This window comes from Eptatretus burgeri, chromosome 3, assembly GCF_056783735.1.
Source record: "Eptatretus burgeri isolate ZD-2024b chromosome 3, Ebu_testis_v1, whole genome shotgun sequence".
Classification (NCBI taxonomy): Eukaryota; Metazoa; Chordata; class Myxini; order Myxiniformes; family Myxinidae; genus Eptatretus; species Eptatretus burgeri.
The window spans coordinates 77,922,227-77,944,475 of record NC_140963.1 but is presented as its reverse complement, the minus strand read 5'-3'; the positions used below and the strand labels follow the sequence as shown (position 1 = coordinate 77,944,475).

The window sequence follows — 22,249 nt, the reverse complement described above, 5'->3', positions numbered from 1 at the left end:
GTGAGCTCAGCTATGAATTAGAGATTCCATGTTCTCTTTTTTGTCTTTGCTTGTGTTTTTTGCAAAAAGTAAGTCTGCATCCAGGTGTCATGGCTAGGATTACTTACTCACTGCATGTAGGATTACTTGTATGAGTAGATTTTAGAGTTGAATAATTTCCCTTAAGGCTCATTCTTGGTCTATTAACTAACAGGGTAGGACCCATGATCAGGTTTTGTTCATTGCAAAGCTTTCAGTGGAACACCTTATTATATTGTAGTTGCGTGGTTGGGTAACATGAATCCTACCTCTCTCATCCCTTCTCCATGGCCTATGTCTGAAAAACACATCATGCAGAAACTTACCATGGATTAGTTATTCTTGTTGGGTGTTTTTTGTTTGTTTGTTTATTTTATGTCGAGCCTTAAGTTTTTCTTTTGTTAACATGTGGAAATTCATGATACAAATGACAATTGCCCTTGGTCTCACCCATAGCGGACACTGCAGACACTGCTCGAGAACCAGGCAGATGTTCCACCATTCCCCGAGAGTGAGCAACCAAACCAGGAGGCTATATTAGCTCATCGCCCGCTCTCTCGAGCCAAGTCCTCCCCTGCTACATCACATCAAGCTCACACTTCATCTCTGGATGCTGCAAGACCTGTCCTCTCTACTGGTGTGTCTTATACTGATATGTGTATATATATATATATATATATATATATATATATATATATATATATATATATATATATATATATATATATATATATATATATATATATATATATATATTTTGTCCTAGTTCCTATTATAAATATTGAACAGCAAAAGGAGTATCAAATACGAAACTCACTCCTCATTTTTAGCGCACCTGGAACAAAGTTCCAGGGAGCTTACAGGATGGTGCAAAGTCAGTCCGTCCGTCCACAAATACTTTCAACTTCTCTGAAACTACACATACGATTTCGATGAAACTTTACGACAGCGTTCATCACCGTGTATGTACCAAAGTTTGTTCATGGCATTAAAAAAAATTGGGTCATCGGGGGTCTACGGGGTTGCCCCCCAAATAGGTATTCGCTTTCTTCTCCGAAACCACATAGACAATTTCGATGAAACTTCACCACAATCTTTATCACCCGTGATGTACCAAAGTTTGTTCATGGCATTAAAAAAAATTCCAGATGTATTTACTTTCTTCTCCCGTACATATTTTGTGGGTCATCCATGCCTATCAGTGGTTTCCGGGTTATCTTATCCAGCTGCTACCAGGGGTATTGCCCCTATGTTTTATGTAGGTGTTGACACTCATGGAAGAGTTAAACAATGGCAGTCATTTGATAAAACGGGGGCAATGAGGATCATTCCTGCTCCTTGCATTCCTCCTCCTTTCATTCCTCTTCCTTGCACTTCTCCTCCTTGCCTTCTTCCTCCTTGCCTTCCTCTTCTTCACTCGACTACCTCTTCCTGTAAACGAACGTCTACCTCCCTCCTACCACAAACGTACATGTACCACCCCCCAAAATGTCCATATACCTCTACCCCCCTCCCCGAATGTCCGTCTACACCCCCCCCCAAAAACGTCTGTCGACCTCCAGTTCCCCTCCTAAATGTCCGTCTACATCCTCCCCTCCCCTCCCCAAAAAGGGTTGTCTACCTACCTCCTTCCCCTCAAAGCGTCCGTCTACCTCCTTCCATCCCCCAAAATACGTCCATCTACTTCCTCCTCCCCAAAAAGCATCCATCTACCTCCTCCTTTCCCCCCAAAAAAGAAATGTCAGTCTACCTCCTCCTCCCCCCCCCCACCCCACAACCTCCCGCAAAAAACATCCATCTACGTCTGGTACTTTTGATATAATACTAATGCCAAAACATCTGTGAGACTCCTCTCTCTTTTTTTCATTCTTAATTTAATTATTTTTTTTTGGACGTTGATGTATCATTGCTAAGCGTCTTGCACCTACAGGTCTCGTGTTTGAGCCCCTCATGTTGAAACACCAGTGCTCGTGTCAAAACCAGAACAACCACTTGGAACATGCTGGGAGGCTACAAGGCATCTGGGCCCGCCTGCAACAAAGTGGCCTCATTAACTTCTGTGAGGTGAGTGCCCTTAATTACCATACTAGTCAGTCAGTAGGAATCTAACCCTCTCCCGATTGACCAAGGAGGTATGGGGTTGAGTCTGAGTACGGACTTCTGAAACCGTTTTCACAACAATGTTGAAAATGTGTTTGTAGTTGTATGTGGAATCGTTTTGCATTTTGTATAGACAATGAGGGTTTGTGAGTACACCTTCATGTTTGCTTTGAGCTGAAGTTTCGCCATTGGTTATTGGGCTCTAAAACGACAGTTGTGGTTTTTTTTGTCAATCACTTACAGCATTTTTATACACCTGTGGAGGTTTGGCTGGTCTTTTCAATAATGGTTGAGTTGTTAAACGTCACAACAAATGGATCAGTTGAACATGCACATGACATGATCAAAAGCAGTACATCATGATTAGATGTGGCTGTAGTGACGTGAAGGGATAAGGACCTACCACCTTGAATAAGGATTAGATCCAGGGCCACTGGATGATAAAAAAAATAAAAAATGAGGGACTAATGCAAGCCCACTAATACAGAAAGGAAGCTCTACTCTTCTCTCATTTATCTTGTGTTCTCTCATTTATCTGTTCCAGGTCATAGCAGGCCGCAAGGCTACACTTAATGACATTCAACTGGTGCACTCAGAGCTTCACTCGATTCGCTACAGCACAACGACTCAGAATCGGAACCGTTTGGACCCCAAAGGCTTGTTGGGTAAAAAAAACAATCAGTGGTACAGCACAACTTCTAACATGACATATGGTCCACCTTTTATGGAGAAGGCACATCTAATTTCCTCCACCCACCAAAGGTGGACGGAGGTTATATTTTCACCCGTCTGTTTCTTTGTTACTCTAGCCAAAGGAGAGGGCATTGCATTTGGGTCCATTTGTTTGTCGTTTGTTTGCTTGTTTGTCCGCACAGAACTTTTGTGTTTTTCTCCGCAACCGGTTGTCGGATTGAGTCTAAATTTTCATCATAGGTGCGACCATGTATTTGCGACTATATTATATGTAGTGCACTCATGTAGAATGTTTTAATGAGAATTATGACATCATATGTCACGTGGTTTGGCAGCCAGGTTGGAAAAATGGAAAAGCTTTGGATTTCTGTATCTCTGAAACTGCAGCAAGGAAAAAATAGAAACTTAGCATACGGCATGTACTCCTCATGGGGAATGTGATTGTTTTATGACGTCATTGGTGCCTTCGTTGTGACGTCATAATTGCATATGTAGACCGCTAAATGTGATCAGTGTGAAAATTTTTGAGGGTCTTCAAGGGATAAAATGGTCCACAGAAAAAAATTTGATGACGTTATCGGTCACGTGATTCAGCAGCCATGTACAGTGTACATATATATATATATATATATATATATATATATATATATATATATATATATATATATATATATATATATATATATATATATATATATATATATACATATAATTTTTTTTTTAAACCTTCAAAAATCTTCTTCACTGAAGTGGCTGAACAGATTGAGGTGAAACTTTACACTTATGAACGCCTATCCATGAGGAACAAAACTTTCACACATATGATGTCGTTGGTCACATGGTTTGACAGCCATATTGGATTTACCCTAAAACTCACAAAATCTTCTCCAGAATGGCTGGACAGATCGAGAGGAAACATCACACAAATGTTCCCCCAAGCCATGGGTGTACACCTATGTTAAGGAATTATTGATAGCTTACATGGTTTGGCAGCCATATTGGATTGAAGAAAAATATTAAATCATGTTTTCTCTGGAACAGATTAATCAATCGACATGAAACTTCAAAATTATGATGTAGTAGTGATCGTGAATACATTTTTTAAAGTTAAGCTTCATCGGACACAAGGTCTGGCAACCAGAATTTTTTTTTTTAATCTGGGTTCTTTAAAAAAAAAAAATTATTATTATTATTATTATTATTATTATTATTTGAATAACGCTTACTTGGCTGTGCCTGGATTTGTTTGAGGGTGGAGGAGTAGCAGCTGAAATGTGAATCCTATCCAGGTTCCTCCTGATGACGTCATGTTTGCTTTTTGCTTGTTTGGGTTCTTTCTGAATATTCCAATGCAGGACTGTACCTATTTAGTCTTCCATTTGATTTGAATTGAGTTGATTTTAATCCCATTCTGAATTCAATTTAATAATAATAAAAAAACGTCATGGGTCAGGGTCAGGTGTCTGATCATAGCGGGACGTCTTGGTACCTGGTCATCACTGCGAGCAGTTATAAAGTGGCAGTTCTAATTATGTCTCATTAATTACATAACACACCAATACACAAACACCAAACAAAATACATCACACAAAACAAGTGCTGGTGAGGGTCTGCAATATCTGATTGCTCTTTCTAGTTTGTTACTTGCAAAATCGAAGATTTTTGAAGTATATTGGTCAGTCGATTTTGTCTGTCTGTCTGTCTGTCTGTTTGTCTGTCTGTTAATCGCCTACAGGTCACAATTTTAAACCGATCTTCACAAATCTTCACCACATGGTAGAGTTTGTCATATGGAAGAAGCATATTATATTTGAGGTCAAAAGGTTAACATAGGCCAAAGGTCAACAACTTAGGTAAGATTTCTAAAATCTTCAATTTTAATCTGATTGACTTGAAATTTGAAGAGGATTTATATTTCAGGTCACTGAATTCAACCAACCAATTATTTTTGAGGTCAAATTTGTTTCATGGCTTTTGCGTGCATCGTGCCCTGCACGATATCTTCTAGTTACTTGCTAAATCGAAGATTTTTCAAGTATATTGGTCAGTCGATTTTGTTATTGGGTGGTCGCTAGACTACCGTTATTCTCAGGTTTTCCGTCTGTCTGTATGTATGTAATGGACAGCTCTGGAGGCCAGAGGAGTCAACCAATTTTGATGAAACTTGACTGGTAGGTTCATACCAGGACCTAGTTGTATGCTTTTGAGCACCGTTGCTATGGACGCCACCGTTGCCCAGCAACGGGACTTTGAAAATTTTGAAAAAAATCCGAAAAATATTTATATTTTTTTTTTTTGAAAATCAAAAATCGGCTTCCGTGCTTTTATGCGCGCTATAATCAACCTCTTTGTCAAAAAATTTCAGCCCAATCCGTCAAAAACTGTATGACTAGTATGCAATTACATAGCGACCACCCATGTCGCCTACCGGCTTGTTGGGTGGTCGCGAGAGTACTCTTATTTTCAGTTTTTCCGTCTGTCTGTATGTTTGTATATAATGGACATCTCTAGAGGCCAGAGGAGTCAACCAATTTTGATGAAACTTGACAGGTAGGTTCATACCAGGATCTAGTTGTATGCTTTTGAGCACCGTTACCATGGACGCCACCGTTGCCTAGCAATGGGACTTTGAAATTTTTGTAAAATCTTTAAAAATTAATTTTTTTGAAAATCAAAAATCAGCTTCCGCGCTTTTATGCGCACTATAATCATCCTCTTTGTCAAAAATTTTCAGCCCGATCCGTCAAAAACTGTATGACTAGTATGCAATTATGTAGCGACCACCCATGTCACCGACCAGCTTGTTCTGTTTATCTGTCTGTCTATCAATCGTCTACAGGTCACAATTCAAAACTGATCGTCATGAAACTTTACTAAGTTGTAGAGGAAGTCTCAACTGAAGTCTATTGATTTTGAGGTCAAAGGTCATCCTGAGGTCAAATTTCTAAAATTGTCATTTGTCATCTAATTGACTTGAAATTTGAACAAGATTTGCATATTGCATCATTGGATTGGGAAACCAACGATTTTGGAGGTCAAAAGGTCAAAGGTCAACTCAAAGTCAAACTTCTGAAATCTTCAATTTAAGTCTGAAAAATAATCAATTTTCATCCAATTGACCTGAGCTTTGATTAAGATTGTCAATTTTAATCTTGATGAAATGGACAATTTGACATTTCCATGGCAAACTTTGGAGAAAAGGGGGGGGTGGATTTTGCAAGTATCGTGCTCTGCACGTCTTTTTTACTTACGAAATCTTTAGATGTCGTAAGTATATTGATGGCTTCCGTCGTGTGTGTGTGTGTGTGTGTGTGTGTGTGTGTGTGTGTGTGTGTGTGTGTGTGTGTGTGTGTGTGTGTGTGTGTGTGTGTGTGTGTGTGTGTGTGTGTGTGTGTGTGTGTGTGTGTGTGTGTGTGTGTGTGTGTGTGTGTGTGTGTGTGTGTGTGTGTGTGTGTGTGTGTGTGTGTGTGTGTGTGTGTGTGTGTGTTTTTGCGTGTTTGTTTGTAGGCACGATAACTCAAGAACAGAAGAAGCTACCAATGTCAAATTACACCAAGTGATTCAGGAGGGTGATGGCTAGCGCTGATTAGATTTTGGTCAAAATCGGTCAAAGGTCAAGGTTACAATGAGGTCAAACATCCAAAAAAGTAATAACTCGAGAACGGAAGAAGCTACCAATGTCAAATTACACCAGGTGATTCAGGAGGGTGATGGCTAGTGCTGATTAGATTTTGGTCAAAATCGGTCAAAGGTCAAGGTCACAGTGAGGTCAAACATTCGATTTATGATGGTTTGGTACAGAATCATCGTAGAAACTTCTGCTTTGCGTCGCTACCTTCTCTAGAGACAGCTTTTATTAGACAAGGTCAGAGGTCAAGTTGACGATTTCGTAAGTGCCAGTCTATGACTGCTTGTTTGTTTGTTTGTCAATCGCATACAGGTCACAATTCAGAACTGATCATCATGAAACTTTACCTAGTTGTAGAGGTAGTCTCAACTGAGAACCCTATTGATTTTGAGGTCAAATTTCTAAAATCGGCATTTGTCATCTAATTGACTTGAAATTTGAACAAGATTTGCATATTGCATTATTGGATTGGGAAACCGACTCTTTTGGAGGTCAAAAGGTCAAAGTTCAACTCAAAGTCAAACTTCTAAAATCATAAATTTCAATCTGAAAAATAATCAACTTTCATCCAATTGACCTGAGCTTGGATTAAGATTGTCAATTTTAATCTTGATGAAATAGACACTTTTATGTATCCATGGCAACTTTTGGAGAGGGGGGTGGATTTTGCAAGTATCGTGCTCTGCATAACGTCTTTTTCTTATTTGTGTGCAGGAAATCTCAAAACGTTGTGGACAGATTCGGATGAAATTTGTTGGGTCGGTTGGATATGTGAAAAGGATGAATTGATTTGATTTTGGTGAAGATCTGGATCTGGATACTAGAATTTTTTTAAAGTGATTCTTCACCATTGAGAGATAGGATCAAAACGATATATAGCACGATATCTCAAAAAGTTGTGGACAGATTCGGACAAAACATGGTGGACAGTTTGGGTGTGTGACAAGGACAAATTGATTCAATTTTGGTGAAGATCTGAATCCGGATCCTGGCGGAGGTATGCGCTCTACCAGAAGCACCAAAGCACTTTTCACACCAGAACCACAATCTGCATTTCTGCCTGTGCTGTTACTGCAACAGAATGCTGAATGACTCTTGGTGTGGAATGGATGTTGGCCTTTTGGCTTGACAGTGTCAATAAGTAAATGTAAAATTTATAGTCCATAGATGCTCTTTGAGGTTAATGGTATGATCTGTAACAGGTCATGGTATGACCTAGTACACAAGGTTACATCTTCGGGACCATGAGCCTTAAATGGATGAATGAGTCACTATATATATATATATATATATATATATATATATATATATATATATATATATATATATATATATATATATATATATATATATATATATATATATATATATATATATATATATAAATATGTATATTTTGCATGCAATTTCTCAGAACCACCTGAGATCACAGTACCTTATACACCTGAAGTCACACCAGGAGCTTACAAAACAAACTGAGATGAGTAGGCACTTAGAGTTGGGGTTCAAAAGAAACAAGACCAGTTATAGTATGGCAGTCAACCTGGCAGTCATAGGAGCAGAAACCTGCTCATTTACTCCCCATTCCCCACCCGTTTACTGTTGCATATTTGCTTGTTTTTTTTACTGCTATTATTATTATTATTATTTTTATTATTATTATTGGAGATAAGATGTGAACCTTAATTTCGAGTTAACGCTTTAGTCCCGTCTTTTTGCCAAAGGACTGCATGCCATTCATTGCTGTGTAGTTTGAATATCATTTGATTTATCTCTTTTAATCTTTCTTCTCAGATGTGCACCCCACACAGTTCTTGAAGCTGCCCTGTGGAGGAATTGGGGTGAGGGTACCCAAGTGCTATTAATGGATGTGTGTTGTTTTGTTTGGCCTGTGGTATAATAACTAACAAAGCAGCATCTCTTTGAGTAGTGATGTTGAACCTTATTGCATTTCCATGTCGAAAGGCCAAGTAAAGCAACCATTGTAAATGTGCTCACTCCAAAGAAAGCTACCTTAATACCACCACACTAAAAATACTGAGACATAATTCCATAGAATAGAATTGTCAAGCTGATTGTCTACATTCTCACCTGGATGTTAAAGGCCTGGAATAGTTTTTTGTGTTTTTTGTAAATAGTGGTCAACCAATGGACCAGCACACCCTTCTGTTAAAGGTTCCAAGAAGTTGTTTTTCTTACCCGAGGATATGAACCTTTTTAATCTTCACAATTTTCATGACAACTGAGTGATTATGGCATCATCATCAGCATCATATCTGATTAAAACAGTAGAATTTGAAGCATTTTCTGGATGCCTGTTGAAGAACAGCATAAACTGACATTCCTGACCATCATGCTGTGATTCCAGATCGACAGCGACACTTACTGGAACATTGCACAGTCTGGCAACGCTGCCCGCATGGCTGCCGGATGTGTAAGCACGCTCGCTTTCCACGTCGCCTCCGGCAGACTCCGGGTATGATCACAGGGCGGTCCTCTATGTTCTCTGGATAGGTTCTGTACTTGAATGTCTCATCGTTACATCTTCAAGGTGTAGTCCTCAACCATTTTAACTTCTGCTTTGTTTACATCAGTAACATTTGCACCCATATTGCTGTTTTTTCTTCTTCTTCTGAGCCTTGATCGTTTCTTGATCGATCTCTTTAGCTTTTAACACCAAAATTGGTGACTTTTGTAACCATGTGCTAATTGCTGTGCATACAGAATGGATTTGCGATTGTAAGACCTCCAGGCCATCACGCAGAGAAATCGACCGCGATGTAAGTCTTTGTTACCCAACTTGGGTCCTGATTTTGGCACCATTTGTTGCGTCTAAAATGTCCGGTCTTTGTATGGGTAATGGGCCACTATGTACGTGCAATTTGAATGCTCATTCCTCAGTAGCAGCCAGTGACTATAAGGTTTTTGTGCGTTTGTGATCGACCCCGGAGCTTTGGAGGGGTGAATGGTGGTAGTGTGGACATGCGAGAACATGCTTCTCTCTATCTGCTAATTGCTCCACCTTGTCTTGCAGGGGGTTCTGCTTTTTTAACTCTGTGGCAATAGCAGCCAAGCTGCTGCAGGCTGAGATGAATGTGAAGAAAATCCTCATCATAGATCTGGTAATGAATGCCTTTAAGCCAGCTCCTTGTATGCATTCCGGGTTGTGTTTTTATTTTAAAATGCATGAAGCATGCTGGCCTTATTTTCACCAATTAATCACAAACTTGTATATTTAGGGAGGACTAATAAACAAACTTGTGTATTTATGGAGGTGTGTACAGCACTGTGCTTGCATTACCTTAATATAAGCACAGTGCTGTACACACAAATGCTTTTATAAAGTTATGCATTCATCATTCAAAATCATGCTGGGTAATCAGTTTTGTATTTGTGATGAAGTAATAATTGTCGATGAGTATTATGGGAAACTGTTGCTTCCCAAATGATTCCCACCTCAGTGGGTTCTTCGTAAGTGCAATTTTTTTTTCCTTTTTGTCAGGACGTCCATCATGGGAACGGCACGCAGGAGGCATTTTATGAGGACCCAGGAGTACTTTATATCTCATTACACCGTTACGACCATGGATCTTTCTTCCCAGGCAGTGGAGCGCCACAGGAGGTGCGTTCGCACGTGTGCACTAACAGGGCTCATAGTCTTTCATCCCCCTCCTGAACAAACATCTCTGTTTATTTCAATTATTTAGTCTAAATGGTGAACTGTGTGCTTAAGAATGAGCAATTAAAAATAAATATACTATAATATATAAATACTGATGTCGATGGAGCAATATATAAATATTGATGTACACAGATGAACGCGTGGGCACGTCTCCGTTTGCATGGGCACGTTTTTGTTTGTGCGGCCATGTGCCCGTCCATTTTTGTGATCATGCGTTTGTGCGGACAAGTGTCCGTTCGTGCATGCATGTACATTCTTTGGCTGAATTGTTAGCAGCACAAAGACATTATTTTTATTTTTATTACTATTATTTTTACGATGCAAGCAATACCTTTTATGTGATTGGCTCAAACAAAAGAATTCTAAATTATTTCATTTAAACTTTGCAATTAAAACATTTTTTTCAAACATTTATTGGGAAAGTTGAGGGATATTGTGTCAGCAAATCTGGAATCCTTTCAACTTTTTATTTCACTTTCACCTGCATATCACCTGCATCCCAATTTATTTTTTCTTATTCACTTTTGTTATTATTTTTTGTTATTCGTCTCCTTATTATTCACTTTATTATTATTATCTGCAAGTGCCAGAGTTTATTTGTTTACTAGATAGCCTATTGCAGCTAAAGCCTGCAAACCTACTCACCCCTTCTCCCATTCCCCTCCTACCCATTCCCTATTTCCCTCAAAGGCAGAAAGCCTTCATCCATTCCCACTTATTCTCCTTTTCCTACTGCCTTCTTTACACCTTCACATACTTCCACGAAACCAAATCGTGCATTTCCCTCAATCCCTTCATCCACTCCCACTTATATCCCTTGTGTCACTACCTTTTCAAGATTTCAGGTCAAGCCAGATGAGATCTGTGACTTGCTTGCAGGTACCATGTAAACCTGCACGAACCTGTTTCATGGTCGGATTGTCGGCGACTGAACCGTCTCCCTCACCAGCTTTTCTGGTGAGGAGTGTTTGGATATGGACACCCAGCAGGATTAAAAACAAAACCTGTCAAAGGGAGGAGGAGCTCCTTGTGAGCCAATGGCCATCCATTTCTAGTGCCCAACTGTGTTTGCGGACGTCCTCCTGCAGTTGGGTTACTTTTTGTTTTTTCGGAGGTTGGTGACGGGATTTGCACTCCGGCCACCGTAAAACCCTTCATTCCGCAAAACCCACAAGTGTAAAGAAATCTGAAAACCCACTCCGTGAGAGAACCTCCTGTGCTGCTACCCTCCACAGGGCAGCTCAACCGATGACAGGATTGGGGCAAAGCTTTCGGGACCCCCATTCTTTGATGGGAGGAAAACCATGGGGTAAACCAAAAGGGCCAGATTGCAGTGGTGTGTGGCCGAGTGGTGCTGAGGTGTCATCCACCAGACGGTGATCTCCTTGTGTTAACCTGAGAGTCGGTCCCTTCGGGTGGGGTGCCTGGAATTTCCTGTCTCTGTTATCATCTGAGCTCAAGAGTTTGAACCATAGGTATTGCAGCACTCTCTGAGGTTTGGAGACCGGATAGTGGTGGGATCATGGCGAGTGGTTACACCGACTATTGCTATGGTCACTCTGAGGGTTACCATGCCGAAGGAGTTGCTATAGCTGTGTCCAACAAGCTGACTCCAATGATAATTGAGGCAACATTGATCAACGAGCGTATTATGAGACTAAGGATTCGTCACTCCTTGGGAGTCATTTCCCTGGTCTCTGTTTATGCTCCGACTGAGGCGAGTGAGCTCACCGTGAAGGAAACATTCGATGTCACGCTCGAGTCTCTGGTTGATCAGTACCCCAGGCGAAATACTCTCGTCATCTTGGGGGATTTCATTGCATCGACTGGAACTGATAGGGATGGTGATGAGACGTGTTAGTCCACGTGGGTCTGGAACTGTGAACCAGAATAGCACTAAGTTCCTTGACTTTGCAAGAAGTCGTGGACTTAGGGTGGCCAGTTCATGGTTTCAACGCCCACAAGCTCATCGCTGGACTTGCTATTCCAACGCTGGCGGTGTGTCAAAGGAGATTGACCTTGTGCTCGTTGATGGTCACTGGAAGATGATGCAGAACTGCAGGGCCTACCGGAGCATGAGCCTGTGTGGACCTTTGGATGTGGTGATTGTACCAGTTTACATACAATACACCGCCACCGAAGGTCATTTACTCATCTTATTTTACCTTAAACATGGGTAATTTCAGTTGAAAGTGGGTTTTCTTGGGGTCCAGGAACGGATTAATTCACTTTCCATTATTTCTTATTGGGAAAATAGTTTTGGAATTCGAACTTTTTGCAATCAGAACAGCCTCCTGGAACGAATTAAATTCGGATTCTGGGGGCACCACTGTATAGGCAAACACCGATACTTCGACCTCTAGCGGTAGCGCACGGTGGACGCACGGTCAACGCAGACTGCCACGGAGGCCGTACGTAGGATGCACGGCGGGCGTAGGGGAACCGTGCGTCGACCCTGCGTTGCCCGCAGGTAGTCACACAGACCGCAAGGCCACCATACGGCGATCGTGGAAATAGTGTGGCTGCCATAATTTTTTGGAGGTTGGGAAAATTCATTTTTCATTGATAAGAGCCTACGGCAGTCGCACAAATAACGCAAGCCCACCGTACGCCCTACGTACAGTCGACATGGAACACATCTACGTCACGGCTATGGCATGACTAATTGCTACGGCCAACGTAGAAATGAAAAAGTTATAACTCCGCGTTATAAATCCACGGCGACCCCTACGCCCTGTAAAATATAGCCATACGACATAGGGCCACCCTGAGGCCACCTCAGAAACTCTGCGGCCGCCGCACTTTTCTGTCAATTCAGGGAGGGTACGGCCGCCGTATCCTAGCCGTAGAGCAAATGTGACTTAGGCCTTACCCCCTCCACTCTCCACCCAATGGACATCTCCTGGCAGTCTCCGTGTACTTTATTGATGTGCTGTTTCAACATACCCCATTTTGTTCAATCCTGTTTTCCCCCCCCCCTCTTCTCCACAAGTCCCACTCCCTCATGCAAGTTGAGAACCCCTCCCCTCACGCTTACCTCCTCTCAAACCACCTCTGCTCGCTCCGACTCCCCCTTCCTCATTCTTCCCCTTCCGAGCTCCCCCCTTCCTTACCACTCCGAGCTCCCCCACCCTCCTCCCTCCCCTCTCTCTCTTTTCCCCCTCCCCTTCTTCCTCTCTCTCTCCCTCCTCCCCCTCCATGCTTCTCTTTCCTCCTCTCTCCCTCAATCTCCCACCTACCCCCCCCCTCATTCCCCAACTCTCCCCCTCTGTTAAGTGTACTGTTTAGGACTGATGGTTTCGTTTTTAAATTAAAACAGCTTCCTCAGAGTGCAGCATGTATGAATCAGATTCCTCCAACAAAATGCAAGTCCAGAACCCCATACCCTCATACTCACCTCCTCCCAAACCAACTCCTCACTTCCCCCCCCTCCTTTGTCTCCAATCCTCCTCACCCCCACCCCTCCCAGAGTGTATAGAAATGTTTCCATCCTTGCTCTCCCCCCCCCCCACTTTCTAGCTCCATCCTCACTCCCCCACCCCTCTTTGCCTCCTCCCTCCTCTCTCCACCCTCTCCCCCTTCCCTTTCCCTCTCCTCCCTCCTCTTTCTCCCTCCTCTTTCTCCCTCCTCTTTCTCCCTCCTCTTTCTCCCTCCCTTCTCTCCCTCCCTTCTCTCTCTCCCTCTCCTCCCTCTCCCTCCCCTCTCTCTCCTTCCCCTCTCTCTCCCTTTTCTCTCCCCCCACCCTGATTATTTCCGTCAGTAAATACATCGTGGTTATATCTGCTCGGATAATTCAAATTGTGAATACTAGTACGTGGCCGTAAAAAATAAATAAATAAAAATAAATAAATAATCCAACCGCGAGCAAGAAACAACAACCACACAGGCCGTTTCTTCGCTCTCGCGTGCCCGTACGTGCGTGGCCTGGAAGTTCGCATATCACAGTTACGATGATTCGCAATTTAGGTTTTAATGGCCAATTATTCAATTAGCGCCAAAGTATTTTACCTTTTCGCAATGTCGTCGCAAGGAAAAACAAAAAGAGAAGAGAAGAGAGAAAAAAAATTTACTTCCTGGTATGGAGCATACCAGCACTCTGATGTTACTGAAATTTATGCATCGTCTAATATGAAAACGATCATAACTTGGGGCATTGTGTTTATCTATAAATGCGCATAAGAAATCGAGAAATTATTAGAATATACGAAGTCATCACTCTCCGGAAGCCCGTATGTTGTAACCCGTAATGGGGAACGTGGCTGAGCTTCCCTTCCCCATCGGCCACGCCCACGCAATAACGTGTCTTGTCATTGGTTTGGTAAATAAATAGCCATAATTTGGGAAGCACTTGTCCGATTAATATCAAACCTTGAAAAGGCACATCCTCAGGTCCCCAGCAATATACCTGGTAAGTTTCAATTAGATCGGACCAGTGGTTGTCGAGAAACAGCGGACACACACACACACACACACACACACACACACACACACACACACACACACACACACACACACACACACACACACACACACACACACACACACACACACACACACACACACACATTGCTGGAATTATAGATAGATGAGACTTCCAAACACATCTTAAGCTTACCAGAAAAACCAACACGGCGGACGCATTATTTTTCTTCCCAACAATTGTGGGTGGAGTCAAGTCAGCCCTCCAGCCAATATGTTTGAAGTCTTCATTCACATGCAGATTCATTACATTTTTAATTCACAACTAGTTTGTGTTTATCGTTGTTGGTTTGGTTTCATTAAATGATTGTGCTTTCAGGGGATATTACGGTGATTCTCATGCTATTCTATTGAATGATGTTTTGGTGGCAAACAATTCTAATAGGTTGAGTTGTTCATATGTTGGATCCACTGTTCTGGGAGGTACAGTGGATAAATGGTGGAAACCTCAACTAAGAGCGTAGCTAATCTCTCGTTCAATCGGTACAGCTTTCACTATGACCAGGTTAATAGGTAAACAAGAGGGCAAATCTCACTTTTGTTTGGAGTTTGATTTGTTTTGTCAATACATCAGCATTTATTGTAACATTCATGGCATTGCTGACCATGAAACAACAATGGGGCTTTGCCATGTGTTTGAATGTTTGGGCAAATTGCATAGTTTGTTTTGTTTGTGTTGAACACATTGTGTGGTTTGTGTTTGTGCTTGAACACATTGTGTGGTTTGTGTTTGTGCTTGAACACATTGTGTGGTTTGTTTGGGTACATTGTGTGGTTTGTTTGTGTTTATGCATTTGCCATGGTTCTTGTTTGTGTTTGTGCAGGCATTATGGGGTTTGTGTGCGAGGTCCAGTGTGGGGTTTGTGGGTGAGGTACGTTGTGGGGTTTGTGGGTGAGGTACGTTGTGGGGTTTGTGGGTGAGGTACGTTGTGGGGTTTGTGGGTGAGGTACGTTGTGGGGTTTGTGGGTGAGGTACGTTGTGGGGTTTGTGGGTGGGGTACGTTGTGGGGTTTTTGGGTAGGGTACGTTGTGGGGTTTTGGGTGAGGTACGTTGTGGGGTTTGTGGGTGAGGTACGTTGTGGGGTTTGTGTGTGAGGTACGCTGTGGGGTTTGGGTTTACGCGCTTAGCATGGTTTGTGTTTGTGTGTGTTGCATGGTGTCTGTTTGTGTGTGTTGCATGGTTTCTGTTTGTGTGTGTTGCATGGTTTCTGGTTGGGTGTGCCGCATGGTTTCTGGTTGGGTGTGGCGCATGGTTTCTCGTTGGGTGTGCCGCATGGTTTCCGGTTGGGTGTGCCGCATGTTTTCCGGTTGGGTGTGCCGCATGGTTTCCGGTTGGGTGTGCCGCATGGTTTCTGTTTGGGTGCGCCGCATGGTTTCTGGTTGTGTGCGCCGCATGATTTCTGGTTGTGTGTGCCGCATGGTTTCTGGTCAGGTGTGCCGCATGGCTTCTGGTTGGGTGCGTTGCATGGTTACTGTGTGTGTGTGCGTGTGTTGCATGGTTACTGTGTGTGTGTGTGTGTGTGTGTGTGTTGCATGGTTACTGTGTGTGTTGCATGGTTACTGTGTGTGTGTGTGTTGCATGGTTACTGTGTGTGTGTTGCATGGCTACTGCGTGTGTGTGTGTGTGTGTTGCATGGTTACTGTGTGTGTGTTGCATGGTTACTGCGTGTGTGTGTGTGTTGCATGGTTACTGTGTGTGTGCGTGGGCGCTGCATGGTTTCTGTTTGTGTGTGTGTGTGTGTGTGTGTGTGTGTGTGTGTGTGTGTGTGTGTGTGTGTGTGTGTGTGTTGCATGGTTACTGTCTGTGTGTATATGTGTTGCATGGTTCGTGTGTGTGTATGTGTGTGGGTGTTTTGCATGGTTTGTGTGTGTGTGTGTGTGTGTGTGTGTGTGTGTGTGTGTGTGTGTGTGTGTGTGTGTGTGTGTGTGTGTGTGTGTGTGTGTGCATGTGCGCTGCATGGTTTCTGTTTGTGTGTGTTTTTGTGTGGTTTCTGTGTGTGTGTGTGTGTGTGTGTGTGTGTGTGTGTGTGTGTGTGTGTTGCATGGTTACTGTGTGTGTGTGTGTGTGTGTGTGTGTGTGTGTGTGTGTGTGTGTGTGTGCGCGTGCACGGTGAATGGTTTGTGTGTGTTTGTGTTGCATGGTGTGTGTGTGTGTGTGTTTGTGTGGTGTGTGTGTCTTGTTTGGTTTGCATTTGTGTACATTTGCTGGTGTGTGCATGCTGCATGGTTTGTGTGTGTGTGTGTGTGTGTGTGTGTGTGTGTGTGTGTGTGTGTGTGTGTGTGTGAGTGTGTGTGTGTGAGTGTGTGTTTGTGTGTGTGTGTGTTGTTTGGTTTGCATTTGTGTACATTTGCTGGTGTGTGCGTTTGTGTTTCCAGACCGGTGGAGGGCCTGGTGAGGGATGCACAGTGAACGTGGCTTTTTCTGGAGGATTAGAGCCCCCTGTGGGTGATGCTGAATACTTGGCTGCCTTCAGGTACCTCAAACTCTCTAACATTGTGAAGTTCACCTGTGTGAAAACCTGTTCGCTTTCTGGCTACAGGGTTTTTTTCATCTCCTCTTAATTTTGCACTTCTCTGGTTTAGTCAGGTTCCTTGTGTAATTTCGTTGGAATTTTTTGGAGAGTGGAAAACCTATATATTTTTGAGACGTTTAAAATCTATTTAAATTTAAAAAAATGATGTTTCACATTTTTTCAACTTTTGGAAAGGTCGTTTTGGGGTGAAAACCGCTTTTTTTTTAATTCCAATTTTAAAAAATCTGAAACAAAACAAAATCACCAACTGATGATGGATTACTGTTAAATGGCTAACAATGGATTTTATGAGATAACAAAATGTTGCATTTTGACTGTCGGTTGCCATGGAAACAGCATTTTTGGAGTGGAATTGCCATTTTTTAATATATATATATTTTTTTAATTATATATTCCATCGGATGGCCTAAATAATTGTTAAATATAGTGACCATGACTAACTTACACATAAGTATTATGATTTTCAAGTATTGGAACAGTTGGTTGCCATGGAAACGACCATCTGTGCAATGAAACATTGGTGTGTCTGTTCAATATCAGAAGGTTTCGGCACCTTCAGTAGTAAAACGTTTGATTTTAAGTTTTTGTAGGTTGATGTATTGTAAGTGTGATCTTGTAGGGAACATAGGTGACGCCACGTCGTGACGCCATGCCATCGCCTCAGGTTACGTTACTGAACATTGATGAAAAGGGACAGAATCTCTATGAAGATTTTGTTGCTAAACGGATCAATGGTGATGTCATCCTATGGGCGCCAGTGAAGAAGGAGAAGAACAGAATGTATATGTCTGGCAATACAACACTAGCAATCAAGATCAGGGACAAGACAGTCAATCTCAAAGAAACTAAAGATTTGTATGGTAGACTGATGGTACTCTCCAGATCCAGCAGGGACGTCGACCAGAAGGATGCAATTGGCAACTTTGAATTCACTGTGACACCGAGGGCCCTGTTTGCACCAAACGGTAGCTTACTGTCATGCACCGACAAGTCGAAGCTAATCCACAACTTGGAGAAGTTTGCCAACAAGGAACCGTCTTTACCAGAAGATGAGCTTGATGCCACACACATGGAACCAGCACCCGCTGATGCTGTAATTGATGGCAGTACTAGCACGAAGGTCGCAGTCGTGGATGGAATTGTCCAGAAAATTGTCCACACACACATTGTCCAGAAAATGACCAAGAAATCAGCAATGGTCGTGACAGTGAAGGACCTCAGTGACTGTTTCAATGATAGGGTGATGGGTCTGACCAGAGGCTTCGACCATGTAATTCTTGTTTTTGATACATACAAGCGAGATTCCCTCAAGAGCACAACCAGAGACAAACGACGTCGAGGAAAGGCACCAGTCCAATATCAGGTCAAGGATGATACCAGTATCAAACACATCACGATGAGTCGATTTCTGTCCGATGATCAAACCAAAGCTGATCTGACGGAGTACTTGGCAGAGAAAACTCTAGAATACAACCGCGATTCAACAAAGGTGGTGGTCGTTTCGGCATCTGGGCGACGTCGAGCAACAGGGGTCTCCAATTTGAGGCGAATAACCATGAGGAGGCCGATACGTTGATGATCCAGCAAGCAATAGCTGCATCACAGCAACACACGGGAGATATTGAGCTGACGATATTCTCACCTGATACGGATGTTCTGGTTCTTGCCATAGCAAACTATCATCTCCTGCCAAGACACACATCTATCTCAATGGCATCTAGCATTGTCAAAATCGAGCCAATCTGGAAGGCCCTAGGTGAGGAGAGAGCCCAGGCATTGCCAGCCTTCCACGCATTCACAGGTGCCAATAATACTGGGCGGTTCGCTCGACATGGTGAGGCAAAGTGGTTCCAGTGCTACTTGAAGGCCGATGACGACATGGTAGATGCCTTTGCTATGCTCTGTAAGGATGCTCAACTGTCAGAGGACCTATACACAACTTTAGTAAGATTTGTCTATTCAGGTTATTGTCCAAGTGGTGTCAATATTTCCAGCATCCCTGAACTTCGGTGGCATCTCTTCTGTAAGAACATGGCTGAGAATGACAAGTCACCACCAACTGTCAGTGCTCTGAGGCAGCATATCATGCAGGTACATATCCAGGCATACATTTGGGGTCAAGCAGCAATTTCTCAGCAAACATTTCTTGATCCATTAAAGAATGGCTTCCACAAGGACACGAGTGGTCAACTCAAACCGACAACAACAGACATTCTCCCTGCACCAAAGGCAATTATCGAGATAAGGTGCCAGTGCAAGACAGAATGTTCATCACAGAGATGTTCCTGCAGGGCCAAGAACTTAACATGCACTGATCTTTGCATGTGCAGCACTTCATGTGAGAATGACGAGGACTCAAACATTGAACGGCATGACCACGATCGTGATGATGACGATGGCAATGATGAGTGATATTAGAGACAGTGATGCCAATTGGCTACAAACTCATATTTGATATTAAGAACATTTCACTGATCACCATATTCATGCGTTACTTGTTTTAAGATTTGAAAGCAATACATTAAATAAATGGTAATTTGACAAAATGATAGCCGTTTCCATGGCAACCATTGCTCAAAATACAGATATATGTATTCTATATTAAGAACTGTCCTCAAGTTAACAATTATGCATCATCAGTTGCTTGCTTGCGATTAATTTTGAATTTTCAGAGCTGAAATTAAAAAACAAGGACAAATGTGTCCAAGAGCAGCGTCCTAAAGGTTTTGTCGGCTAAAAAAATAAAAAAACAACAACTTCCGATATTTCGTCACGTGGCTTGATTAAGCCAATAGCGAGACCCGTCATAGTGTATTTACATATTTACGAAATATAGTGTATTTACGAAATAAATAATGTATTTACGAAATTACAATACATTAAATGGAATAATCTTTAAATAGTAACGTGAACTTTTCGAAACTTTAAAGCAAATGTCCGAATATATTTAAAAGTTCATGATAGATGCTCTCAAAAGGCACCCTCAATGCGAGGATGTGTACAAGTGCTTAGTATTTAAGAAGATCCGGATACTGTATATAAAAGAGCCGAGTCCTAATATAAAGGTTTTGTCTTCACAAGAAGAAGAACAACGCCGAGCTCTCTTAGAGCAGCGTTCGCTACGCGAGACGCTGCTAAAAAAGGGTTTTTCCCCCAAAACGATCTATTTGACCACATTATGTGCATTGAAAAAAAAAAATGTGAAACATGGATTTTCTGTTTTGGTATTGTTTAAGCTTTCCAAAAATGTTGGGGTTAGCTACTCTCCGAAAAATTCCAACGAACGTCAAATTATGGACACAAGGAACCTGACGAGTTGGTTCTTTCTCACTGCATTATTTCCTTTCCTCTGTTGTTGTTGTTGTTGTTGTTGTAGTTTATTCTGTTTGGTGTGCTTACTTTGTGATGAGGATGATGGAACAGTCGTGATCCCAGTTGTCTGAATGTCAGGTGGTTTATCGGGCTATTTTTGATTCTCCATTCATTGTTTTGAAAGAAGTCGCAATGTGCCAGGAACAACGATTGAGCAACGTGCATAATTGCGAACAAAAAGGCAGAAGCAAAAGGAGTTTGGTACGGAATATCACTCACTTTTTGCAACTGTGAGTTCAGTGGTTGGGAGCGCTTATATTAATTTTATTTTATATTTTACTCTCTGCCAAGCTTGGTCTCGATTGCTTCCCAGTGGTTGTTTACAAGAAGTTATGTTTCAGTAAGCAGAAAAAAAAAGATTTTGTACCTGAAATGAATCTCTGATATTTGCACCATTCCATGGGTAATCGACATCATTTGGAGATGTTCCTGCAGCACTCAAAAAGGGCTCAGCATCATGGTATGTACAGAAATATTTTTATACGAGATGTTAATATTGTAGATGAGGCTCGTCATTTTGAATCTTGATTACTTATTGCAGTTTTATCTGTAATGTTAATTACGTACATGGAGTGGGAATAAAACCAAGCGGGGCGCCACGTAGATAAATATTCATATCTATAGGCTGAGGATCCGGGGTTCCGAATAAATGGTTAAAATGGCGAAAGGTTTTTTTTTAAAACGGCTATGACAATACTTTCGTAATGAAAAAACAACAAAGAAATAAACACTAGGTGCTTGGGGTTCCACATGCTATGCCCCCACTGTTCCCAAGACAGCAAACACAACTAACCCCTCCCACTTTCCCAAAATCCCCACCATCCCCTAACCCCCACATTCAACTTCCCCATGGGGCCTGCATTATTAGGTCATCTCTGCCGAGATGACCTAATAAAGCCGGACCAAATGTCCGTCCGTCCGTCAACAATTTTTCTTTCCGATCTTGATGAAACTTAGTATGTGGGTTGAGGTCGATGAGTGTTGCACAACAACATAACTTTTGTCCGGGTTCAAGGTCAGGGTCAAGTTCACAAGGTCACGTAAGTTATAAAAATCGCCATTTTCAAAACCTATCTCGTCTGCCATTCTACAAGATATTCGGCAACTGTTTATTGATTATGATTGTAAAAAATATTATCTTGTATCTAACCGGACAGACTTTTGAATTTCCTTCCCATTTGATCGTCATGTGATCTGGAAGATGGCCAAAAACGCTGATGCGATTCGCAAAGAAGGAAGGAAGGAAGGAGAAATGAAATATAAATATAAAACACATTTTTAGCCTCTTATATTTATACATTTTCCGCTGAAGGTGCAAAAGTTTCAAAACCCAAAATGTAAACGTCGGCATTTATTTTCAAAATATAATTTTGTGCGCGCGTGCCAAGATGCCGAGTCATCTTAAACCAAACTGCGCAGTTCGAGCTGCGCAGTAGTCTTCGGTCATAACTGAATATTGAGAACTTATGGTATTATAGAGACTAGTAGGGGCGGGCCCGTCGGTGCGTAAACGGCGACTGGATTGGGGCATTATTTCAATTAGATCGGACCAACCGTATCATAAATGGCCATAACTTGGGAAACATACTCAGGTCCCCAGCGTCAATTGTGACGTCATATCAAATGAAGAAGAATTGACGCCCCCTCTCTCTCACCCCCCCCCTAGTCTCGCCCCTCCTCTCACCCCCTCCTCTCTCGCCCCTCTCTCTCGCCCCCACTCTCACCCCCCTCTCTCGCCCCTCC

General features: G+C 42.3%; 1 protein-coding gene and 1 pseudogene across 12 annotated transcripts in view; one reads left to right on the top strand and one right to left on the bottom strand.

The window, feature by feature from the left end:
* LOC147030249 (histone deacetylase 4-like) overlaps positions 1 to 22,249 on the top strand; it is a 168,574-nt gene that overhangs the window by 129,864 nt on the left and 16,461 nt on the right. For 10 of the 12 annotated variants that reach the window (XR_015056277.1, XM_085874116.1, XM_085874119.1 and 7 more), the window contains 9 exons: positions 475 to 655; positions 1,949 to 2,082; positions 2,663 to 2,783; positions 8,234 to 8,280; positions 8,808 to 8,915; positions 9,164 to 9,219; positions 9,474 to 9,561; positions 9,942 to 10,061; positions 16,977 to 17,074. Coding sequence is in view for 9 of the 12 variants with exons in the window: in XM_085874116.1 (XP_085730242.1) it covers positions 475 to 655; positions 1,949 to 2,082; positions 2,663 to 2,783; positions 8,234 to 8,280; positions 8,808 to 8,915; positions 9,164 to 9,219; positions 9,474 to 9,561; positions 9,942 to 10,061; positions 16,977 to 17,074 (953 nt within the window). In the remaining 3 variants the exon portion in view is untranslated. The remainder of the gene's footprint in view (positions 1 to 474; positions 656 to 1,948; positions 2,083 to 2,662; positions 2,784 to 8,233; positions 8,281 to 8,807; positions 8,916 to 9,163; positions 9,220 to 9,473; positions 9,562 to 9,941; positions 10,062 to 16,976; positions 17,075 to 22,249) is intronic. The other 2 variants (XR_015056279.1, XR_015056278.1) reach the window with 1 other exon arrangement.
* Positions 16,100 to 16,982, bottom strand: LOC147030250 (uncharacterized; annotated as a pseudogene).